The sequence below is a fragment of the Hemibagrus wyckioides genome, linkage group LG05 (genome assembly GCF_019097595.1).
Source record: "Hemibagrus wyckioides isolate EC202008001 linkage group LG05, SWU_Hwy_1.0, whole genome shotgun sequence".
NCBI lineage: Eukaryota > Metazoa > Chordata > Actinopteri > Siluriformes > Bagridae > Hemibagrus > Hemibagrus wyckioides.
The window spans coordinates 5,315,203-5,340,030 of NC_080714.1; the positions used below are offsets into that span (position 1 = coordinate 5,315,203).

At 39.2% G+C, this 24,828-nt stretch overlaps 3 protein-coding genes across 4 annotated transcripts; 1 reads left to right on the forward strand and 2 right to left on the reverse strand.

The window, feature by feature from the left end:
- The first annotated feature begins 988 nt into the window (after positions 1 to 988).
- On the forward strand, positions 989 to 14,875 carry rab7b (RAB7b, member RAS oncogene family). The gene is made up of 6 exons (XM_058390697.1): positions 989 to 1,176; positions 1,841 to 1,909; positions 4,915 to 5,041; positions 11,347 to 11,565; positions 12,765 to 12,893; positions 13,960 to 14,875. The coding sequence occupies exons 2-6, from the start codon at positions 1,857 to 1,859 to the stop codon at positions 14,050 to 14,052; spliced, it is 621 nt and encodes a 206-aa protein (XP_058246680.1). The 5' UTR covers positions 989 to 1,176; positions 1,841 to 1,856; the 3' UTR covers positions 14,053 to 14,875.
- Positions 14,876 to 16,003: 1,128 nt separating this feature from the next.
- On the reverse strand, positions 16,004 to 20,519 carry ubl4a (ubiquitin like 4A). The gene is made up of 4 exons (XM_058390698.1): positions 20,365 to 20,519; positions 18,888 to 18,993; positions 17,880 to 18,112; positions 16,004 to 17,309 (listed from the first exon to the last, which is right to left on the reverse strand). The coding sequence occupies exons 1-4, from the start codon at positions 20,410 to 20,412 to the stop codon at positions 17,202 to 17,204; spliced, it is 495 nt and encodes a 164-aa protein (XP_058246681.1). The 5' UTR covers positions 20,413 to 20,519; the 3' UTR covers positions 16,004 to 17,201.
- On the reverse strand, positions 20,312 to 24,548 carry b2ml (beta-2-microglobulin, like). 2 transcript variants are annotated; one of them, XM_058390700.1, is made up of 4 exons: positions 24,365 to 24,548; positions 23,172 to 23,444; positions 23,032 to 23,060; positions 20,312 to 20,321 (listed from the first exon to the last, which is right to left on the reverse strand). In XM_058390700.1, the coding sequence occupies exons 1-3, from the start codon at positions 24,426 to 24,428 to the stop codon at positions 23,047 to 23,049; spliced, it is 351 nt and encodes a 116-aa protein (XP_058246683.1). In that variant the 5' UTR covers positions 24,429 to 24,548; the 3' UTR covers positions 20,312 to 20,321; positions 23,032 to 23,046. The 2 variants fall into 2 exon arrangements, with proteins under 2 accessions (XP_058246683.1, XP_058246682.1); XM_058390699.1 differs by lacking the exon at positions 20,312 to 20,321 and adding an exon at positions 22,167 to 22,897.
- Positions 24,549 to 24,828: the final 280 nt, after the last annotated feature.

The following is a 24,828-nucleotide window of genomic DNA, read 5'->3' on the forward strand; positions in this document are numbered from 1 at the left end:
ACTACTACTACTACTACTACTACTACTACTAATAATAATAATAATAATAATAATGAGAAGAAGAAGAAGAAGAAGAAGAAGAAGAAGAAGAAGAAATTACTCTTAAAGTTAATTACTCATATAAATTTTACATAACTAGGTATAAGCAAAATATGATAAAATTAAAATAATGGTAAAACCATATAGTTTTTTTATAGATAGATAGATAGACAGACAGACAGACAGACTGATTGATTGATTGATTGATTTGAGGAGTTAATGAAAAATGTCAAGTGTAATTTTTAATAGTTGTTGTAGGATATTAAGAAACTACTACACCATGTCTCTGTATTTATTTGGAGTTCTATTTTTTTTATCACAGAAAATATTTATATTTGGCAATAATAATAATAATAATAATAATAATAATAATAATAATAATATGTACTCGTTAACTAGGTATTAGCAACATTATAATATTATAAAATTAAATTAAAGTTAAATTAAGGTTAAAAACATAGATAGATAGATAGATAGATAGATAGATAGATAGATAGATAGATAGATAGATAGATAGATAGATAGATAGATTTTTTATCACAGGAAATATTGATAATCATATTTACATATAATAATAATAATAATAATAATAATAATAATAATAATAATAATAATAATAATAATAATAATAATGTACTCGCATTCTAACAAGTATGGAAAGAGAAAACCTGCCTTTAAACACGTACTAGAATTCCGCGCACTTGCATACTAACAAGTGCGCAAAGGGTACATCCGGGGATTTTAATATTCACTCGTATCGTGCGACATAAAACAAAAACAGTTAACGAGAGCCGTTGAACATAGAGCAAATAGTCGTTTTTTTGGAAATGTATATTATAAGAGAAATGTTGTCATACTGGAGATTAGAAATATCTTATACAAAAACAAAAAAAATAATAATAAAATGGAGGGGTGTCACTTCCGGTTTGCGAAACAGGTCAGCGGTGCGTCAGTCCCTTGTGACTCCGCAGCCATGTTCGGCTAGAGCAAGGCGTCCAGGCTCCGCAGCAGATGTGTTTCTCCCTAACGGACAACGCTGGACATAGATTTGTTGCTCGGACACAATCAGGGAGTGAATTTCTGTCGGTCAGTCCTAAACGCCGTGTTTGCGTTTCGAAAGTGAAGAAGCGGAAGGAGGTAGGGATGATTCCTCCATGTTTGTCTTGTCTAAAAGAAAAAAATCACAAAAATAGACGATTCCAGGAGGTGCATTTGATTTAAGCTTAATATTAAACATAATAATAATAATAATTCTAAGCGGTTTGATTAACAATTTTTTTTTTTTTTTAGAAAACGTCTCTTTCATGGCGAACCAACGCGCGTCTCGAGCTGTACCGATAAATAAACTCCGACTTATTGTTTGTCTGTGACATATAAATATTTTTCCTTTAACTTTCACCTACAAAACATAAATAAATAAAATAAATCATAGCAGTCTTTTCGCAGTCGTCACGATGGATATTTTTCATCTAGTGACGTCACTCGATCTGGGAAAACGCTATCTATTGAGATTGTTTTTTTTTGTTGTCATCCTTAGCAACAGTGTTTGTGCCTAACGACGGTGTTTTGGCGTTTTCCCACTAAAACGTCTCAAAATATCAACCTTGTCATGGTTAAAACCTTCCCAGATGGAATAAAATAGTCATGGGTGAGCTTTGCTATGCAAGTCAGCTGTCCTTATTAATGAAAACCGTAACATTCCTAGAATTCCCTGGAATATTGCTATGTGAGTGTAAGCAGGAATCCTGTGATCCGAAGTTAATGATGAGTTGAGAATGATCCGTCTGTGTCTGATCCTCAGATCTGGTCCGGACATCATGGCCTCTCGCAAGAAGGTGCTGCTTAAGGTGATCATCCTTGGTGATTCTGGGTAAGTGTGTGTCTTTCTCTCTCATACACACACACACAACACACACACAACACATGCCATACCACTTCAACTTTCATGAGGAAACAGGCTCTTTGACTTCACTTAAAAAAAAGACTGGATTAAATCTCACAAAGAGGAAGAGCTTAGCTTAAGACAACATGGAGGTTTCGGGCTATTTATATAGTTTGTTAAAGGAATACTCTGGTGTTTTGTCAACCTAACCTCTAGCTATGTACCATCTAAGCGGATCGCTTTAAGTTGAACTGTAGTGAAACAAACAAGCATCATTAAATGAACAAACAGAACCCCCGACGTCCTTGATGTATAGGAATAGAAACCCGAAGGGCAGTTGATGAATTTTCTCGTTGAATGTTCAGCTCTTAAGTTTGAACATTGAATAGTGTTCAGGAGTTTGAGGTAAATTTCCAACGCTCCACACTACACCTTGCTGAAAATCTGTGAACTACGCGGATAAACCACATCCAAAGGAACATGGCTTTGACTTTTTGGTTTATATATTTATAAATATATTCCGCAATTTCGTGCTAAATGTTATCAGCGCTGCGACGAGTGCCCCAAGACTTCCATTCCAAACGAGTGAACAGGTTTTCTGTTCTTTGCTCAGGACAGGAAAATGTGTCGAAATTCTTGCCTGTGGTAATCACTCTCTCAATCGTCTCTCTCTCTCGCTCTCTCAATTGTCTCTCTCTCTCTCTCTCTCTCTCATTCTCTCTCTCTCATTCTCTCGCTATCATTCTCTCTCTCTCGCTCTCATCCCCCCCCCCTCTCTCTCTCGCTCTCATTCCCTCTCTCTCTATCTCTCTCGCTTTCAATCCCCCCCACCTCTCTCTCACACACACTGTAAATTAAGTAAAGAAAAAGAACCCTTAGACTTTTCCTTTAATCGTAACTGTAGCATTTGTAGCACAAGTTTCATTCTGCAGGTTAATGAATGAAATGCATGGTTAAGGAATTTCCCCCTGGGATTGAAAAAGTTCTTTGAATCTTGAATCTTAAATTTATTTATTCATTAATTCTCACCACACTTAGGTGTTTCTCATATCTCAGGTGTCGTTTTCAGAGCAGTTTCTCTTTTCTCACCTCTCCCGAGTTCACCTGAAGCAGGAGGAGGTTTTACTTTAGCTTTTCATTTGTGCCGTCAGTAAAGCTAAACGTTTCCACCTATGGGAGAGGAGATTTTACTTTGCCCTACAGGATTTTCCCTTGTTTTCCATGTTTCGTTTCTGTGGCACCGTTCTCAGCCTAGCGTTTAGGTGTGGCCGTTATTTACACAGTCTAGCTAAAGCCACAAAAAAAATCTTTTCGTTGTCTTCTGTGATTCCCTGTTTTTTTTTATTTTTAAATCCATTATATATATATCTATAAAAAATCTATTATTTTTATAGATTATATTTTCACTTTTTTTTTAATTTGAATTCTATTTTTTTTATATATTATATTTTTATTTTTATATTTAATTTTTATGACCCGGACAGTGCATAAAGTGTTTCCCTGCATGTTGTGTATGTGGCAAATTATGTCTGGATTTTTTTATTCCCCAATTAATCGTCGTCTTCAGACTGATCAAGTCCAGGTCCAAGCTGACTGGTCAGAAGGAGTTGATTAATTTAAGTTTTTTGACGGTTCAGCAGACTGTAACTCAAATCCCAGGTTAATATTAACACACACTTCGTTTCTGTATTACCACAGCTCAGTCCTGGGGTCTTGTATGGACTTTAACCCCCCAAAAACTGTTTGTGTTATGGAAGAAGTCTCAAGTGTCAGAGTTTTGAACTCGTCAGGAGGTTTTTCCCACCTGAGGAAAGTCTTCATAACGGAGGAGCTGTTGCTTCCTGTTCTTCCTCAGTGATGTACAGCAGCCTTAAGAGAACACACGTTGTCTATGCTGTAATTATTTATTTATTTATTTCTTCTTTTCTCATTATCATGACTCCATGCTCTTGTGATCTCCACAGAACAAAAAAAACGTTCAGACTGCAGCATCATGGATGAACCATGATTCAGAAGGAGGCTGTCAGAGAACAGTAGAGTGACCCTGAACGTGTGGTCAGTTTCCATTCCTGCTGTTCACAAGCGTGAGATTTTTCTCATGATTAAAGCTGATTTCTCACTGCGTTATTTTTATTTATTTATTTTGAGATCATTGGCTTCTGTAGAAACATAACTTCAAGAAGGAGGAAAAACACGAGGCTGGATAAGTAGCTGTCTTGTTTTGTGGATGTTCCACAACATTGACTGCAACTTTAAATGGATAAAAATCACGTTTCCAATCGTTGGCTATTTGCTGCACTATAAGATGAGAGAAACACTTGAGGACGTTTCACTCTGGACACGTTTGCTGTGATCCGAATCGGAGTCTGATTTCAGATCTGCTCGATTCTGTCAAACCCCGGAGCGTTTGTGTTCTTCTCACATCATCACAAACAACCTAGGACGACTCGTTACATTGGTTGCTTTTGTGTTATTTTGCTGCTATGACTCCTTAAAGTTTCCGTGTCCCACACTGGTCATCTGACACTCAAGTTACATGTGTGTTATGGAAAATAATGATGTCATCATCAGATAAATCACACACACTTGATACTTCCTGAATAAGTGCAGACCCAAACTCGCACCATCTCATAAATAAAGATTGTCTCGGGATCAGTACCATGCTGTACTTCCATAACTACAAAGCCCACGAAATCACGCTAGCCAAACTTTTAGGGACTTTTCTTAGGGATATTTTCTGGACAAAGGTTAAATTTAATGAATGGCTGATGAGTTTTGACCTGACACACGCCTAACTGAATACCATGAGAGGTGTTTTTTATTTATTTATTGGTTCATCTTGATCTTTTTAAGCAATTCCTCTGCTCCACTATTTGCTGAGACGTCGCTGTTAGCTTATTCACTTTCACAGCTGATCCGCTAAACTGTAACGTTTACAGAACGTAGCGCTACCTCTGAATGTTGTGATTTATTCATTTCTTTTTATTTTCCAGGGTTGGAAAGACCTCTTTAATGAACCAGTATGTTAACAACAAGTTCAGCAACCAGTACAAGGCCACGATCGGCGCCGACTTTCTGACCAAAGAGGTGATGGTGGACGACAGGCTGGTCACCATGCAGGTTGGCTTTTTTTCCACTCTTCACTTTTTCATCACCGCATTGCTGCTTGGAACATTTCCCAAATCACGAGCACTAGTGTGAAATATTGGACATTTCATGCACTTAACACTGATAGACTAAACTCTGTATAATGTCTAAACTCCAAAGCCGTTGGCTGCGTCCCAAATCACATATTTATGCACTATTCTATGCCGCTGTGGAATATGAGCAAAATACCTAGAGGAAAAGGGGTGGGGCTTCCAGGCACTGATGCTGGATGAGGGGGTAAAAAAAAAATCAAGATGGCCGACAACACTTCGGAGGAAGAAACGTCATGCAAATGTCTTTTAAATTAGCTCACATCGTGTAATTTTATTTTTCTACATTTTACATTACAATAGGTGTAATATATATATATATATATATATATATATATATATATATATATATATATATATATATATATATATATATATATATATATATATATATATATATATGACATTTATTTTATTATTTTAAACTGACAGTCCAGTCACAGTCCAGCTCCTCAGGTTTGGATGAGCAACTACTCTTTACTAGCATCATTCACATCAGACATTCAGTGTTCATCGTGAATCTGACCAGAGGAAGATGTGTGAAGTGGATTGAGTTCATGTCTCATGTCCTGTAGCTCGGTTTTGGTCTGATGAGCTGAAATAATTTACATAAACACTGACGATTAGCCAGACAGGAGCTGTGACTGAATCTGCGCTGGTTCTTGTTTAAAAAACCGGACTAGTCATGCACCGGAAAGCATGAGATGGACTCGTGCGTTTGTTAGAAATCTCCATGCAGTCCCAGTCTGATCATCTTATGGATCTGAGATGTTTTCTGTTCAGACATGTTGTTTGTTCAGCAGCTTTAGCAGGTGGTCAGTAAAAGGTCCCGGATAATGCAGAGCGATGTCTTGTTTTTTTGGACGCGAGTCGTCCTTGTCGATCGATAATAAATCCGTTTTGCAGGCTCCAGATCACTGTCTCCAAACATGACAGAATGGTGAGCTGGCAGCTTGCTGCAGTCAGGAGAGTTCCCTAGTCACTGTTTGTTTTGGAAACAAGCCACATGCCTCGTCTCATTCTTTCATGGGGAAGACAACAGCAGACAATGCTGACTTATCTGGAGTCGGTTATTTGGCATCTCAGAAAAAGTCATTTTTGGCTGCATGCTGTGTGTGTGTGAGACAGAGAGAGAGAGAGTGTGTGTGTGAGAGTGAGTGTGTGAGCGTGTGTGTAAGTATGATTTTATATATATATATATGCCGGACAGTCGTGAAAAAAACATTTCACTGCATGTCGTACTGTGTAATGTATATGTGACCTAAAATTTGAATTTGATATATATAAATATATAGAGAGAGTGAGTGTGTGTGAGAGAGTGTGTGAGTATGATAGAGAGAGAGAGAGATAGATTTCATTGACAGGCAGAGACAGACAGATAGTGTCTGTGACTGTGTGAGAGTGTGTGAGTATGAGAGAGAGAGATAGATAGATAGATAGATAGATAGATAGATAGATAGATAGATAGATAGATAGATTTCATTGACAGGCAGAGACAGACAGATAGTGTCTGTGACTGTGTGAGAGTGTGTGAGTATGAGAGAGAGAGAGAGAGAGATAGATATAGATAGATAGTGTATGTGTGTGAGAGAGTGTGAGAGTATGAGGAAAATATATGAAGAATATGAAAATATAAGAAAATATGAAGAAAAAAGGTGAGTGTGTGAGTGAGAGATAGATAGATTTGATTGACAGGCAGACACACAGATAGTGTCTGTGACTGTGTGAGAGTGAGTGTGTGAGTATGAGAGAGATAGATAGATAGATAGATAGATAGATAGATAGATAGATAGATAGATAGATAGATAGACTATATTGCCAAAAGTATTCGCTCACCCATCCAAATAATCAGAATCAGGTGTTCCAATCACTTCCATGGCCACAGGTGTATAAAATCAAGCACCTAGGCATGCAGACTGTTTTTACAAACATTTGTGAAAGAATGGGTCGCTCTCAGGAGCTCAGTGAATTCCAGCGTGGAACTGTGATAGGATGCCACCTGTACAACAAATCCAGTCATGAAATTTCCTCACTCCTAAATATTCCACTGTCAGCTGTATTATAAGAACGTGGAAGTGTTTGGGAACGACAGCAACTCAGCCATGAAGTGGTAGGCCACGTAAACTGACGGAGCGGGGTCAGCGGATGCTGAGGCACATAGTGCGAAGAGGTCCCCAACTTTCTGCAGAGTCAATCGCTACAGACCTCCAAACTTCATGTGGCCTTCAGTTTAGCTCAAGAACAGTGCGCAGAGAGCTTCATGGAATGGGTTTCCATGGCCGAGCAGCTGCATCCAAGCCATACATCACCAAGTGCAATGCAAAGCGTCGGATGCAGTGGTGTAAAGCACGCCGCCACTGGACTCTAGAGCAGTGGAGACGCGTTCTCTGGAGTGACGAATCGCGCTTCTCCATCTGGCAATCTGATGGACGAGTCTGGGTTTGGCGGTTGCCAGGAGAACGGTACTTGTCTGACTGCATTGTGCCAAGTGTAAAGTTTGGTGGAGGGGGGATTATGGTGTGGGGTTGTTTTTCAGGAGCTGGGCTTGGCCCCTTAGTTCCAGTGAAAGGAACTCTGAATGCTTCAGCATACCAAGATACACTATATTGCCAAAAGTATTCGCTCACCCATCCAAATAATCAGAATCAGGTGTTCCAATCACTTCCATGGCCACAGGTGTATAAAATCAAGCACCTAGGCATGCAGACTGTTTTTACAAACATTTGTGAAAGAATGGGTCGCTCTCAGGAGCTCAGTGAATTCCAGCGTGGAACTGTGATAGGATGCCACCTGTGCAACAAATCCAGTCGTGAAATTTCCTCGCTCCTAAATATTCCACAGTCAACTGTCAGCTGTATTATAAGAACGTCGAAGTGTTTGGGAACGACAGCAACTCAGCCATGAAGTGGTAGGCCACGTAAACTGACGGAGCGGGGTCAGCAGATGCTGAGGCGCATAGTGCGAAGAGGTCGCCAACTTTCTGCAGAGTCAATCGCTACAGACCTCCAAACTTCATGTGGCCTTCAGATTAGCTCAAGAACAGTGCGCAGAGAGCTTCATGGAATGGGTTTCCATGGCCGAGCCGCTGCATCCAAGCCATACATCACCAAGTGCAATGCAAAGCGTCGGATGCAGTGGTGTAAAGCACGCCGCCACTGGACTCTAGAGCAGTGGAGACGCGTTCTCTGGAGTGACGAATCGCGCTTCTCCATCTGGCAATCTGATGGACGAGTCTGGGTTTGGCGGTTGCCAGGAGAACGGTACTTGTCTGACTGAATTGTGCCAAATGTAAAGTTTGGTGGAGGGGGGATTATGGTGTGGGGTTGTTTTTCAGGAGCTGGGCTTGGCCCCTTAGTTCCAGTGAAAGGAACTCTGAATGCTTCAGCATACCAAGACATTTTGGACAATTCCATGCTCCCAACTTTGTGGGAACAGTTTGGAGCTGGCCCCTTCCACTTCCAACATGACTGTGCACCAGTGCACAAAGCAAGGTCCATAAAGACATGGATGACAGAGTCTGGTGTGGATGAACTTGACTGGCCTGCACAGAGTCCTGACCTCAACCCGATAGAACACCTTTGGGATGAATTAGAGCGGAGGCTGAGAGCCAGGCCTTCTCGTCCAACATCAGTGTGTGACCTCACAAATGCGCTTCTGGAAGAATGGTCAAAAATTCCCATAAACACTCTCCTAAACCTTGTGGACAGCCTTCCCAGAAGAGTTGAAGCTGTTATAGCTGCAAAGGGTGGACCGACGTCATATTGAACCCTATGGATTAGGAATGGGATGTCACTTAAGTTCATATGCGAGTCAAGGCAGGTGAGCGAATACTTTTGGCAATATAGTGTATTTTGGACAATTCCATGCTCCCAACTTTGTGGGAACAGTTTGGAGCTGGCCCCTTCCTCTTTCAACATGACTGTGCACCAGTGCACAAAGCAAGGTCCATAAAGACATGGATGACAGAGTCTGGTGTGGATGAACTTGACTGGTTCAACATCAGTGTGTGACCTCACAAATGCGCATGCCCTCCATAAACACACTCCTAAACCTTGTGGACAGCCTTCCCAGAAGAGTTGAAGCTGTTATAGCTGCAAAGGGTGGACCGACGTCATATTGAACCCTATGGATTAGGAATGGGATGTCACTTAAGTTCATATGCGAGTCAAGGCAGGTGAGCGAATACTTTTGGCAATATAGGATGGATGGATAGATAGATAGATAGATAGATAGATAGATAGATAGATAGATAGATAGATTTCATTGACAGGCAGAGACAGACAGATAGTGTCTGTGACTGTGTGAGAGTGAGTGTGTGAGTATGAGAGATAGATATAGATAGATAGTGTATGTGTGTGAGAGAGTGTGAGAGTATGAGGAAAATATATGAAGAATATGAAAATATAAGAAAATATGAAGAAAAAAGGTGAGTGTGTGAGTGAGAGATAGATAGATTTGATTGACAGGCAGACACACAGATAGTGTCTGTGACTGTGTGAGAGTGAGTGTGTGAGTATGAGATAGATAGATAGATAGATAGATAGATAGATAGATAGATAGATAGATAGATAGATAGATAGATAGATAGACTATATTGCCAAAAGTATTCGCTCACCCATTGATTTGATTGATTGATTGACAGGCGGACAGAGATAGATACTGTCTGTGACTGTGTGAGAGTATGAGAGAGATAGATAGATAGTGTGTGAGAGTATGAGGAAAATATATGAAGAATATGAAAATATGAAGGAAAAAAGTGACTGTGTGTGAGTGAGAGATAGATAGATAGATTGTGTGTGAGAGAGAGTGAATATGAGGAGATATATATATAAAATTAGTGTGTGTGTGCATTGCTTAATCGTCCAGTAGAATGCTGGTTGTTGCCCCTTGCTGATAAATTTAATTACACTGGTGACCAGTAATACCAGTACAGCATCTGTCGAGTCGCAGCGATAAAATCCCTGCATGTGTAAAACCTAGCGTTAGTCTTCAGCAGGACACATTGAGCCCCACCGAGCCCACTGTGTGTGACTCACGTCATTCATTTCTCTGCCAGGTGATTTCCGGCTGATTTCCCAGAAGGCACCAGCTTTGCAAGAACAAGTTTACAGCATGCCTTGCCACGGAATGCTGATCCTCATGTGCCAGCGAGCGCGTGACTCACTAACCTGTGTGTAATCAGACCAGAAGGGAAGTACGCAGTGAAGTTGTATAATTCCTGTGTGTTTTTAAACACACCATTAAATCGAGAGCCTCTGTGTTCAGTACTGACAATGACTTCTGCGGGTTTGGTACACGATACACACGATATCTGTAACCAAATACTTCACCCAGTATGTCTTGTAAACAACATGAATGCTAGTTAGGCTCCTAGTTTATGAAGCTTTTATTCTATATTTTGAGAAATAGAACTATAAACTGATTTAGGCCACGCCTACTTCAGGTTTAAACCTGGATACAGACCGATATTCGGAGCACTAAACATAAAAGCTGTGTCTCAAATGACAACAAGCTGTGCACTTACACTATGCACTGTCTAGTGTAGGAATTTTAGGAGGTTCACATCGTTTCTAATGGAACATGAACATCTAACCACCCCAGTGTCCCAGTCAATGGCACATGAGAAAATCAATACGATTGAATATTTGTAGAATCATAATGTAGATTAATGTGAAAGATGTTTGAAAGACGTCTCGTCCACCGGAATGTCGGCGGCCATCTTGATATTATTTTCTCATCCAGCGTCGATGATGGGTAGCCCCGCCCCTTTTCTAGGCTGCTTTTTTTTTTCCAGGTAAATACGTGCATCATCCCAGATCTTGAAGTGGAATTTTCTTCTTGCAGTTTTCTCACACTGTTCATATTCCACAATGGCATATGATTGTGCAGCGGCTTTGGAGTTTAGACACTAATGTTTTTCAATGCATTAATTCATGACTCATGTATTCAGGTGCAGTGGGCTTAGGGCCCTGCAAACTTGTGTGGGTTGTTTTTGTTTTTGGAAATCACCCCACGAGTATTGAGTCCTTGTCATATTTAGCTGGTTTGACTGGTTACTTGAGTGCGAATGAATGGATTTTATATAAACTTCAGGAGCTGTAAATACTGTAAACATTAAATAACGCTCGGATATCGGATTTTGTTGATAAATCATTGATCAGGGATCTGCTAAATATTATTATTTTTTTATATCCAACTTGCTTACGGTGTTGTCTTGTGCGCTGATAGATTTGGGACACAGCCGGACAGGAGCGTTTTCAGTCACTGGGCGTGGCGTTCTACAGAGGCGCCGACTGCTGCGTGCTGGTCTACGACGTCACGTCTCCAAACACCTTTAAGACTCTGGACAGCTGGAGGGATGAGTTCCTGATCCAAGCCAGCCCTCGCGACCCCGAGAACTTCCCCTTCGTCGTGCTCGGAAACAAGATCGACTTGGAGAACAGACAGGTCTGGACCGCGTGACGTTTTTTAGTCAAACTTTGTTTGGGTTCTGGGAATGAAGAGTTATAGCGCTGTATAGCACCGTTTCTTTAGACCTTGTTTCTATTTACAGATGAAATGCAGAGACTTAAACTCTGGGATTTTTTTCCCCTTATTCCATGCCCAACTATGAAGATATTTGATAGAAGTCTCTTTCATACTTCCATTTTCCTACACAATTTTTATCCAATCCGATTTTTTAAATCCATCCAGTTTCACGTTATCAAGCCAAACCTAATCCACCCTAATCCAATCTAAACAGGGTCTATGCTAATCCAGTCCATCCTAATCCACTCCAATCCAGCGTAATCCCATTCACCTACAATCTATCCATCCTGTTAACTTCCAGTTCCAAGGTATAATTACCTACTAGTCCAGCTCCAGTCCAGTTATATACTCACCCTACATAGGGTCTATAATATAATGGCATTATTTACACAATGTGTTTATTGTAATCTGTGTCGTGAATGGGAAGTTATTTCCTGTCGTTCAAGAAGCATGGATTAACGAAGAAAATTCAGTTATAGAAGTATATAACTGATGATTATAATAATTATTTTTATTTTTATTATTATTTAGTTCATTAGTAATTATATCATTTTATATACTATTAATTTATTTAATAAATTTTTTTATATAATATTAATTTATTTAATTCATTTGTGAATACTACTAATTCTACTATTACTAAAAAATACTAAGAATTATTTTCTTTTCACAAAAACATATTTTGATCAGTGCTCCATCCTGCAATTTTAGGCTTTTTTTCCCCTTCTGGGAATCATAAAAAGTCTCTTTTGTAGATAGTTCTTTCATTATTCATGCTGTCTTCGCTAGGAGAGCCATTAGAAAGAAAAGAAAAGAAAAAAATCAGTAGACGGGTGTGACCCTGTGACCCAGGCTGTCAGCAGGATGTGCTGCAGTATCATATAAATAAGTGTGATCCAGTCGCCGCTGGGCGCTGTGTCACGAGTAAAGCAACATCATATCACCACATGTGCTGTAGACATCCTGGTGTTTTTTGGAAAATAACACTGCTTATCCATAGTAAGGAATTTTGTGTGCAGTATTTCATCACAGGCTTTACTCTGAGAAATAAATACCAGGTGAATAGTGTTCAGTACCACCTCCATGATTGGTCATCCCAAGCTTTTTGTCTCGAGCAGGTCACTACAAAGCGAGCTCAGGCGTGGTGTCAAAGCAAGAACAACATCCCTTATTTTGAGACCAGTGCCAAAGAAGCGATCAACGTGGACCAGGCTTTCCAAACCATCGCTCGCAATGCGCTTAAACAGGTAGAGAGACACACGAGGAAGCTCTTCACACCACACTACATGTATTTCATATCATCTAAACATTAGAAGCTCTGCTGACATGGTACATGAGAGGGGTGTGTTACATGGCAGCCTAGAAACTGTGGCATAACTCAGATATTTTGGTACTGTTTGTGAGTGTGTGAGTGTGAGACAGTGTGTATTCTTATTTCATTTATTATTCCTTCTTATTGTGTAGCTATTGGAATAAAGCTCCAGTCTATACCATCTACATCCAGTCTGATTCCAGTTCATCCAATATCAAGCTAATTCGAATTCATCTATCCCAGTCCAATCCAATCCAAATTCAAATCCCTGTCTATCCCAAAACTAATTCCTAATATACCCACCCCGAACCATCTACCAGAAATTAATTCGCATCAAATTCTTCTCCATTTTAGTCCAGTTCCAATTTAGTTCAAAATCATCTATACAGGACTCATCCACTTCTACTCTGTGGGTCAAATCCATTCTGCAGTCCAGTTCCAAACCAAAATTCCATCATAATCCAATTTTAAGACCAGTCCAATTTCAAGCTATCAAATTTAAACCCAATCCACCATAATCCAGTCCAGTCCAGTCCAATCTAGATTCTGTCAGTTAATTTAGTCCATTCTAATCCACTCCAATTCCAAGCCAGTATAATCCCATTCCCATCATAATAATATCCAACACCAGTGTATCCTTATCAGTCCATTTCCAACCTGGCCATCCCAATCCACTTCCCATTTGTCCAGTCGAGTGTAATTTAATCCCAAGCCATCCACCCCACCTCCAGTGTATCATCCGTCCTGATCTTACCCACTTCCAATCACGATCCAGTTCCGTTCCAATCGGACTAATATAATTCCTGTACAGCAAACACTTTCCAACTTATCCATCCATCCCAGTCCATGTCCCCCATCTGCTTTCATCTAAACCCAATCAAACCAAATGAAATCTGTATCAGTGATACAGCATCGTCAGTATCAGCTAACCAGTTTTACTAATTAGCTAACAAAATTTTAACATGTATTATTCTGCTATGCCTTCTTATCCCGTCCTCCAGGAGGGGCCCGAGATTGATCATATCGAGTTTCCAGACCAGATCAAGCTCAGAGACGACAGACCTCCCGCCTCGAACGATGGCTGCAGCTGCTGAAGGAGGAAAAATAAAGCTGATGGCAAGGAGGCAAAGAGATGAGGGTGATCTAACAGAGACTGAACAGAAAACAAACAAATTGAAAACACACAAAAAAAAAAACAAGCCATCACCACCACCTTCTCTTCCTCCTCCTCCTCCAACACCCCCAGGGCTTGAATCCATGTGACGGCGTTCCTATCTTCCCAAGTCTACTTGTCAGTTTCGAGGCAACAGGACAGAGCATCATCCTTTCTCCAACATAGCGACCCTTTTAAAAAAAACACCACTCTGTCCAAGACTGTCACTACACCCTCTTTTCCTTTTTCCTCTTTCTTGAATCATTGTGCCTTTGGTTCTTCATCATTCCCATGTGTCTTGTGTATCTCTAAACTGATCGTGCATTCCCTGCTGTATAAAAGTCCACCAGTGATAAAGACCTCCTGCCTGTCTGTATTTGCATGTCTCGCCTAAACGAACGACTGATCAATCACGAAAGGCAATCGACGGACTGAATACGGTCTTGACCGCGACTTCCGCTTGACCACGAGGTTGCTTAATTCAGAGCGCTGCGTGGCGCAAGCGGCGTCCGCTAACAAAATCCTGGCCATCCGCAACCACGCTGATTTACACCGTTTAGACTATCTTGCACTTACTTACACGGCGTCTTTGTCATGATCAGGTTACATTTAGCTTAGGAAAACATGGAGAGCGAACAGCAGAACTGCATCGTTTTTTCGTTCATTGCTTTTCCTTCTATGTCATCTTTCATCTTTGTACATTTACATATTGTACTTGTATTAATATATATATATATATATATATATATATATACACACACACATACATACCTTATATCAGAGAATTTGTTTTATATTCCAGGATGAATATGGTTTAAACAATAAAAATAAGTAGTCTTTGGCCAAATGTGCCACTGTAACTTGGTAGTGTATATTATAAACCGAATAGATAAATAAAGATTACATTTACAACCAAAAGTGTGCGGTTTTTAGAATACATTAAATCAGCTTTTATTTATATTATAACTGCAATGCTCAATTCTGATTGATTCCGTTCCAGTTGCTATCCAAGTCGCAGGTTTCTGTTCATGCGCTTTTCTAATACGTTACAGTTTCTATAGTAACCAGTACTTCATCAAAAGAGAAACACATATGAAAGATGTTTACTGTTTTTATTTCAATTTCTTTTTGGAAGGAGTCTCCAGTGTCATCGCACACCGTAGGTCAAACCTTCTGGACCGAAGTAATGTAATGTAAATATGACCATTTAAAAGTATGAGCTGCCTGATTGATTAATATCTGCTGTGGTTTAAGAAATAAAGCACTTTAGGGCTTTTCATACTTTAAATAGTTCCCCTGGGTCCTAGTAAACCCCAGGTTAGACAAAATCCTGGGTTATATCGTTTCATTTTTGTCCAGCATGTTCATACTTTACCCGGGAACAACAAGTAATTAATCCCGGTTCTTTATAATTGGTCATTTTGCACTGCACGGTTAAAGTTCTTTGCCATTCAAACCTTTGAATAACATCAGTAAGAAGCACAAAATGAAAAGAAGGGAGCAATAAATCATTTTAAACATTGGAGAAACTTGCGTTTACTTGTACAGCAGACCAGGATTGACCAGTGTCTCCTTTGTGAATTTTGTGCTTTCCGTCACCATTTCCGTGGCTGTACAAAGCATGTGATACACGAGTCACACACTGTTCGCTTTCTGATCGCGTGTCTGTTGCTTAGCATCAAAAGTGGTAGCGTTCTGACGGCGCCACGTCTCGCACGCTACATGTCTGGCACCGCAACGTGGAGTTAACACTAAAAGCCGTAGCGTGTTCGTCTACCCGGGGTTAAATACGAGGTAAAGCTAAGTAAAAAGCCCAATAATAATAATAATAATAATAATAATAATAATAATAATAATAGAACTTCTACAAACTAGATAAAGCCAGTCACATGAATGCTGTCATTTTTTAATAACAATAACAATAATAATAATAATAATAAACAGTATTTACAAAGTCAGTGTGCTCACCTATACATGGCCCGGCACTAACTTTGTGGTCAGTAGTGATGAATGCTGAACTCCTTGACTATCATAAATAGATTCTTCCAAACGTAACGTGAAGCAGCATACTGTACATGGACAGAAAACCTGAAGTATGATCATGAAGTTTACGTCACGTGGTCGTCATTCGTGCTAAATACATACAAAACACGTCGAACGAAACGTGGGTTTCAATACTGTTTTTAAAAAGCCGGTCACGAGTTTCAAGCCGATTTTGGGAGGAATACGTGCGACGGTGAGAACGATGCGGTCGGACAGATTTCTGTGGCGACCTGCCCGAGTCTGAGTGTAGTTAGCTGCACTGTGAGGTATAGAGTAATTGCAGCAATGCAGATTGTATAGTATTGTTTTTACTGACTAACAAATAACCAGCTGCAATGCATCTTGGGTTTCCGTTTTGAAAATTCTGTATTGATTCGATCCGTCAAAGCTCCGATGGGTCATCGAACAAACCTCAAACGGTCTGATGAAGTAAAGGAAACGTTCTTTGAGAATAAAAGATTAAAAAAGTGACGGGGATTCCCCGGAATGAGGAAATATCGACAGGAAGTTGGCAAGGGCGAATTAAAAACAGTATTCGAATGCAGTCTGAAATGAAACATGGCCTCTTTCCATGCACGAGGCTTAATCTGTATTTGCGTTGTGATTATATTGTCTTCCCGCATAAACCAACTCCTACTGTTCAGTAGGTTTATCTCTTCAGTCCCCTAAAGGAGAATTAAAATGTCTTGAATTCAACCCACTCAGAAAAGGTTTAACACACGAAAAAACAGCTGGACATCTGAAAGCAAGAAGAAAGAAAAGGAAATATGTCGCGAATAAAAGTGCAGCTCATGTCCACTTAATCACGGATCAAAAGACTGGAAAGGAATCTTCCGTTACATTTTTTTTTTTTTTTTTTGTTTAGCTGAGTCACGCTCATGTGTGGTCAACCTGAAGTGGTCTTATAGTCCCATTGCTCCTAAATGTCCTTATCGAATACATTTATCCAAGCATCAGGCTGCTGTGTTGCTGCTGTTTAAGTGTGCAAACACACACACACACACACACACACACACACACACACACACACACACACACAAGCTAGTCTCAGTCCATGCATGACGTGTCCATTCCCTCTGCCTCAGGATGCAGCAGACGTCCAGCCAGGCGCTCGATATCATCTAGGCTGAGCTGTCTGAGAGAACGTTCATAATCCTGGAAAAAAATTAAATAGAATAAAAAATAAGACATTATACCAACAAAAAACTTCCTTTAATCAATAATGGACGTTCACAGCGTTTACCATTGCTGGACAAGCTGAATCGTCCGAGTCTGATTGGTCAGAAGGTATTAATAAGGTGTCTTTTTTTTATATCGTTTCTATAGCAACAGTTTACCACAAAAGGCAGCCATGTAGCTATAAACAGATTATGTTGATACGGTAAAGTCTCCTGTAAGGAGGTGTTTAACGTTTATGGAAGGAGTCTCCAGCGTCAAAGCTTTGTAGCAGTCTAAGGTACAGTTTTCTGACCGACGGGAATATCGGGACAGATAGTGGAGTTTGCTCACTCTCAGTAACACGATAACACGAAGCCAGAGAAAAACAGGCTGAGGCTGGCGCAAGACAGCTGCTAGAGCTAATGTGATAAACAGGAACTTTCCACAACGGTAAATGTAACTAAACGGATAAAAAGTAAGACGTGATGTGAAAAGGCAGTGTTTATCAGAATGTGTTTGTTCCTGTTAAAGACTGCAGGAACAGGTGAGGTGCTGAACTGGATCTACCTTAATGAGCTGTTCCTGGACTTTGGCTGCATCTGCAGGACTGAAATGTTTGGCTAGGACGGTGGACAGTAACTGCCATACTCCACTACCAGTGCTCCCACTGTTGCTGCTGCTGCTGTTGTTACTGGAATTATTGCTGACCGTCGCCCCGCTGTTCCTCTCTCCTGTCGGCCGCACCACCAGGTTCAGCTTGGCCTCTGGGCCGATGGCGTAATCGCTCAATCTGTATTCATCTGCAAACACAACAGTGACCTTTACTAATGATGGATATTTGTTATGTTTTTTTTGTTTTTTTTTTAATGATTTTTATTGTAGAAAGATAACTGTCTCCTTAAAGCGACTCCAATATTTATAACAATATATACCAATAAATAACATTCTAGCTTCTAATTCATACACATCACCATATTTAGATCCAATCACTATTCAGATCCATCTCTATTTTTATATATGTCCAGTTTTATATATCTATAAATATATATCCAGTATATTTTCCCCTACATGTTCTGTTTCTATTTTATTGTATCTTAATTGTGCCTTATTTTTATTCTTTTACCTTAGCGTTAATTTACTATTTTTATATTAAGGACAGTCGTAAAAACATTTCACTACATGTACTCTGTATGATGGCGTATGTTTGTATGTCAAATTTTAAATAAAATTTGAATTTTATCCTTAGAGCATCCATATACAGCTTCCCCTTAGAACCACCTCACAGAGCCACCCCTTACTCCACATAAAGCCACCCCTTAGAGCACCCCCTTCGATCTGCCCTATTAAAGCCACCCATTAGAGCCAGGCCTTAGAGCCACCCCCTTAGAATGTCCCCTTAGAGTGTCCCCACAGAGCCACCCCTTAGAGTGCCCCCTTCGATCTGCACTATTAGAGCCGCCCCCTTAGACTGTCACCATAGAGCCAGGCCTTAGAGCCACCCCTTACTCCTCTTACAGCATCCCCTTAGAGCCACCCCACAGAGCCACCACTATTCAGATTAGTCTTTATCCGTACCTGCCAAGGCTTTTCCTTTGTAGAGCAGTCGCTGCTGATGTGGCGGTATGTTCAAGCGCTCAAACACCAGTTCCTTCACCGTCGACACCTTCTCGTTTTCTGTAACCTGAGAATCAACAAGAAAAAAATTCTCTAAAAAGAGTACTGAATTGAAAATTGCAATGTATGTCTTGAAATTATTGTTTGATTTCTGCACCCATGTTCACATACATTTCCACCCCAGGATCTAAAGTAGCGTAAGGTGTCTGTAAATTGACTGACGGCGCAAATAAGCCTGTCAGTTTCCAAACCAGTTATCTCAGACACTTAATACACCTGTACTGAGGTCGTGGCTTAAAGCAAAATATTTCACTATGTTCTAAAAACTTCCACGAGCAAGAGAGAGGAGAAAAAAATAAAAAAAAAATCAACTACTGCACTTTGAACCACAGACTATATGAATCTCTTTATCTTCATCTCATTATTTTAAATTGTTGTTTCTTTAATAGTATTCTTTAAAAGTATACTGCTTTTAAAAAAATAGTTAGGGCATTAGTGCATCAGATTTTTCAGAATATATTTAGTTAATGTGTTGTAAGACAGTTCTGAATTCATGTCTGGGTTATAATGTTTAAAGTAATTTGAATTCGTATTTTAGGTCATAATTTGATTTACTTTATGAATACATTTCAGCAATGTACAGACCTCTATATTCACATACACACACACATACATATATATATATATATATATATGTATATGTATATGTATGTGTATGTGTATATATATGTGTATATATATATATACACATATACACATATATACATATATATGTGTGTGTGTATATATATATATATATATATATATATATATATATATATATATATATATATATATATATATACACATACATACATACATACACACATACATACATATACACACACACTTATTTATATATACATATAAAGTATATAAAGGTCTATAAGTACAACACAAAAAATATATTTATATGTATATATATTTACATGTATGTATATGCATATGTATATGAACACTTAAATTATAAATTCAGGAACCATATTTTTTTACTTGGTGTTTTTATAGTCAAGAAGAGCTTGCTGAATTTATACTTCTTGGCCTTAACCTATTCACCCATATGACAGTGGAACAAGGCCGCATCCCAAATCAGCGCATGCGTACTATCTAGGCGCACTACGTAGATTCCATTTGAATAGTCTACTATACCCTACATAGTGCACTACATGTCCAAAAAAAGCGATTTGAGATTCTAATACAAATCCGCCTCGCACGCTAGCTGAGTTTTATTAGGAACTACACTTTTAACTGTATTTGTTTCAAACGCTCTCCATCAGGTTACAGCTAGCCTGTTAGCTAACTCACGTTCACAAGTCCAGCTACTTATCCTAGCCATCCTAGCTAACCACGGGGAATTGCACTATAGCCAGAATAAGCACAGCTCGACGTTCCAACCCACCTGAACGTTACACTCTTTCCCCTGGAGCGGTTTAACTGTGAGGATCATCTTGACATCTGTTTCGGGAAAAATAAATAGCAAAATCTATATGATAAAATTCTTCAACGTTAGCTTCCTAAGAACTGCTTCCAGCGGAAGTGACGTCAAATATACTCAGTTTTATTTCACAAACGCCCCGCCTGCCGGTCTATGATTGGCTAGAACGTAGAACTTACCTCACGGATTGGATTGAAGATGGACTACTGACCAATCAAAGCGCAGGAGGCGGGATTTATCGACTACGACTGGGAATGAAAGAAAAAAAAGAACAACGTCAACTGATTAGGTCGTTTCTGGGGGTGGAATATTCTGGAATGATCTGTATGCTTATTTCCGCTAAAACTCATAAATCAGACCTGATAAAACTTTGAATTATGTCTGGTTAGTTTTTTTGTGTTGGTGGTGGCGGCGATACGATTTACACCGCGCATGCGCAGCGAGTCGTGTTCAGCGCGTGCCAACATGGCCGCTGCACTACATGTCACTGCACTACATTACACTATTTATGCAGTATTTACTTCAGATTATATAAACACAGGCGCACTGCATGGTTATAGCAATATCTTTTACGCCCATGAGAAATTAAGTACATCATAAACTCATGATGTCAGGTGGTTATGATGCTGCAAACAAAACACACACTTTACTTCCCATGCACATTCCATGTGTTTGTTTCCTCTTATACCACAGCTAACGAATAAAAACAATAAAACATAAAACAATAACGACCCAGACGTTATATGTTCATCCATATACACCGATCAGGTGTATGACCACCGGCCTAATGTTGTGTTGGTCCCTGTTTTGCTGCCAAAACAGCCCTGACCCATCATGCACTGTGTATTCAGACACCTTTCTATCAGAACCAGCATTAACTTCTTCAGCAATTTGAGCAACAGTAGCTCGTCTGTTGTATCGGATCACACGGGCCAGCCTTCAACTCCCCACGTGCATCAATGAGCCATGGCCATCCATGACCCTGTCACCGGTTCACCACTGTTTCTTCCTTGGACCACTTTTGATAGATACTGACCACTGCAGACCGGGAACACCCCACAAGAGCTGCAGTTTTGGAGATGATCTGATCCAGTGGTCTAGCCATCACAATTTGGCCCTTCATCAAACTCGCTCAAATCCTTACACTTGTCCATTTTTCCTGCTTCTAACATCAACTTTGAGAACAAAATGTTGACTTGCTGCCTAATATATCCCACCCACTAACAGGGGCCATGACGAGATCATCAGTCTTATTTACTGCACCTCTTACTGCTCATGTTATACCTGATCTGTTCATAGTCCCATTTAATGTTGTTCAAATTTCCAAATAAATTCCTCTTATCACTTGTGTTAATGCAGACCTAAACAGTCAATCCTTCAAAAGCCATTTTATTTTAAAATAGACTACAAATTATGTAATTACTGAAGAATCCTGTCAATCGTGGCACATTCGTGGTACAAGTCACTTTGTACATATTTATGCAGCAAAACTCACAGTACAAGTCAGTGTTTAAATAAGAATGAGTGTATTGAAATAAACTTTGCAGCCTGAACTATTGTCAGAAAATTAATCATCTTCTGACCAATTAATTGAATAGCACTGCGATATAAATTAAATCAAATATCTCTTTTTCTGTTTGTTAACTAAACAATTTTAGATATCTAGCTAATTTAATTTAATCTGTAATTATGTAATAAGCTCTGTGGTTAATTTACAAAATATTTCTCTCTCTCACACACACACACAAATGAACACCACAGTCGGGTTTAGGAGGTGGACAGGGTTTTATTAATTTTATCTTATTACATTTGCCATGACAATTTTTTTACATTACACCTCACTAAATTTAAAGTTCGATGCCAATTATTATTGATAATTTTTAAGAAGTATAAAATAAGGAAAACAAAGTAAACACAGTATCTAGCAATCTTCACATGAAGCAGAAACAAATGTAGTTAGGTAAAAGGCAAAAACCTGTAATATTTATAAAAAGACATCCCCTCCACTCATTAACGAAGAAATTATCCAAACCGAATGAAATATAGTACAATTGATGTTCAGATCTTCAGCTGTAAAGATATTGCTTGATTACTAAAAAAGAGTGGAATATGATGCAGGGCTGGGCGATAGAACTATATACATATATATAGTTTGTTGTTTTGTTTTGATTTTTTAATTGATTTGTAATGTTTCCATCCATGGTCTTGTTATGTATTTAAATATTTAGTGAATCATGCCATGTCAGTAATAGTAGCAGTACTTTTGATCCTTGGTTAGCAAAACTTTAAAAAGTGAACCTAAACACCTTGTTCCATTTTGTCGATCTGAAAGGTGTTTCCTCGCATCACAAAGACATAATTTTTTTTTTGGATCATATCGCCCAGCCTGCTACCGACAGACACACAAGAAAAGGTTTAACTGATGAATGTTTAACTAATATGATCATTTCTCAATGAGTTTCATTTTACTGAAAGGTGCAAATACACAGCAGGGAATCTGTGGGAAAAAAAGAGCAAAGTAAGAAAACTGTGATAACAATAATCTACATTTGTGTAAATTGAATAATGTATTCAAAGTGCTCGTGATGCTATGAACAACACTTTTTCTTCGTAACGGGAGTTTTTACTTACGAAGTGCAGGAGGATTTACATGTCTGGATCTGCGAGGACAAAAAGAAGCAAGCTATCAAACAAAGCTCATAATCAAAAGTGTATGAATAGTAACAAAAATATTTCTGAAGGTTTATTTGAATAGCACAGGTCAGTCTTACCCCAGGTGATGGTCTTACGGTTCTGCATGTGTCTGACTTCACACCTGTATTCTTCACCACTGGAGGGCTTGAAGGAGACGCTCTTGGTGAGGTGGAATTTCCAGCCCTTCTCAAAGGCCAGGTCAGTCTGCTTGGCATTTGGGATCTCCACCCCATTCTTCGTCAGTTTGATTTCAATGTCTGGGGGGTGGAAGTCACTCACGTGGCAGATCAGCGTGTTTTCCTTGTCATAAACACCAGGGTCACGGCTGTAAACCTGGATTTTTGGTGGAGCTAGAAATGAAGACGCACACGCACGGTTAAGCAGGATTTAGCAGATAGACCTGGCTGAACAACAACATATCAGCATCGCAAATCATTAACAGCGTCTGTATCGTCAGGTGGCAGTGTTGTTATATCTCTACTCTTACTTTTCCTGTTAAAAAGACTTCTTTATGATGTGTTTAACGTTATACAGTCTCTGAATCCGAAGCTTTTCTTAATATCGCTTCACTGTTAAAATAAAGGATCTGCCTCCATTTTGTTATTGTTATGGCATTTTTTGAGGCAAAAATTTATTTGTTTATTTCTTCTTTTTTTTTTTTTAAAAAAAAATGTATTTTTAAGAAATATTTTTTTTCCATATGTTATTTTGGTTAGATATTTATTTATTTTTGGTTAATTAGATTTTAATTACCTGAAAATTTAATTACTGAAAAAAAAAACTGAGAAAACAAAACTGATTCGGTTGTTCATTACACTTTTATTCGTAATAAGATAATTATTTTTGTTTTGTAAATAAAATTGTCTACAGAATAGACCAAACACCTCCTTCAGTACTAAAGTGAAAGTAAACACATGAAGGGGGATTTCCGCGAGCAGTAGAAAAGCTTGTAAAAAAAAAATGACCGTGAAACGTTAAACAAAACAGAAATAAACAACAAATAAATAAAAACTTGCTATGTTTTAAACAGAAAATACGAAATTTCCATCGCTTATCTCCAAATCGCCGTATTTTCTGTTTACGTGTCTCGCGCACTGGAGATGCGTCATTAAAAACAAAAACGAACATTGAATATATATGTATATTTATATTTTACAATACATTATAAGGTTTATTAATAGAAAAGCAACGATAATACACGTATAACAACAACACGAAACGTCAGGGTGAGGCCTAATGTAAAAAAAACTGACCAAATAATCGTACTTACACTCCTTAGCGAAGACGCTCGCGCTGAGAACGACGAGCACGGCGACAGACAGAAGCATGTTCATGATTTCTGAAGGAACTGTAGAGTAAAATATGTGCCAAATAAAATCGTCGTCTGAAAAGAAGCTGGTCAGACCTGGACACGTCCTCTCCCTCTGAGCAGTCTGAGGTAAATGAAGTGAAAGTACCACCTCACGGATAGATATGGACTTCTAAACCTCGCCCCCGATGTTGATTTTACAACCAATCAGAATTCTTTGCGCTGCAGTCACCAGGCAGATCAGGCGCTTGAAGGTTTTGCTCTTAGGTCGCAGCTCTGCTGCGCGCGAGCCGTGTGAGTTTTCCGAAATCACGTGACCCGCAGTGCACGCTGCCGCTATATAGTTACCTTAGCAAACCTTTTCCCCCCTTCAGTTTAATTAACACGGAATTTGAAGATTTTAGAGAAAAATCGTGTTTACATGA

Excerpts from the sequence above, each read along its gene's own strand:
- ubl4a (XM_058390698.1), bottom strand. The coding sequence starts at position 20,412 with ATGATCCTCACAGTTAAACCGCTCCAGGGGAAAGAGTGTAACGTTCAG. Across the intron at positions 18,994-20,364 it reads GGAAAGAGTGTAACGTTCAG|GTTACAGAAAACGAGAAGGT; the intron begins GTGGGTTGGAAC and ends GTTGATTCTCAG. Across the intron at positions 18,113-18,887 it reads CAAAGGAAAAGCCTTGGCAG|ATGAATACAGATTGAGCGAT; the intron begins GTACGGATAAAG and ends TTGTGTTTGCAG.
- rab7b (XM_058390697.1), top strand. The coding sequence starts at position 1,857 with ATGGCCTCTCGCAAGAAGGTGCTGCTTAAGGTGATCATCCTTGGTGAT. Across the intron at positions 5,042-11,346 it reads ACAGGCTGGTCACCATGCAG|ATTTGGGACACAGCCGGACA; the intron begins GTTGGCTTTTTT and ends GTGCGCTGATAG. Across the intron at positions 11,566-12,764 it reads TCGACTTGGAGAACAGACAG|GTCACTACAAAGCGAGCTCA; the intron begins GTCTGGACCGCG and ends TGTCTCGAGCAG.
- b2ml (XM_058390700.1), bottom strand. The coding sequence starts at position 24,428 with ATGAACATGCTTCTGTCTGTCGCCGTGCTCGTCGTTCTCAGCGCGAGC. Across the intron at positions 23,445-24,364 it reads GAGCGTCTTCGCTAAGGAGT|CTCCACCAAAAATCCAGGTT; the intron begins GTAAGTACGATT and ends CTTCATTTCTAG.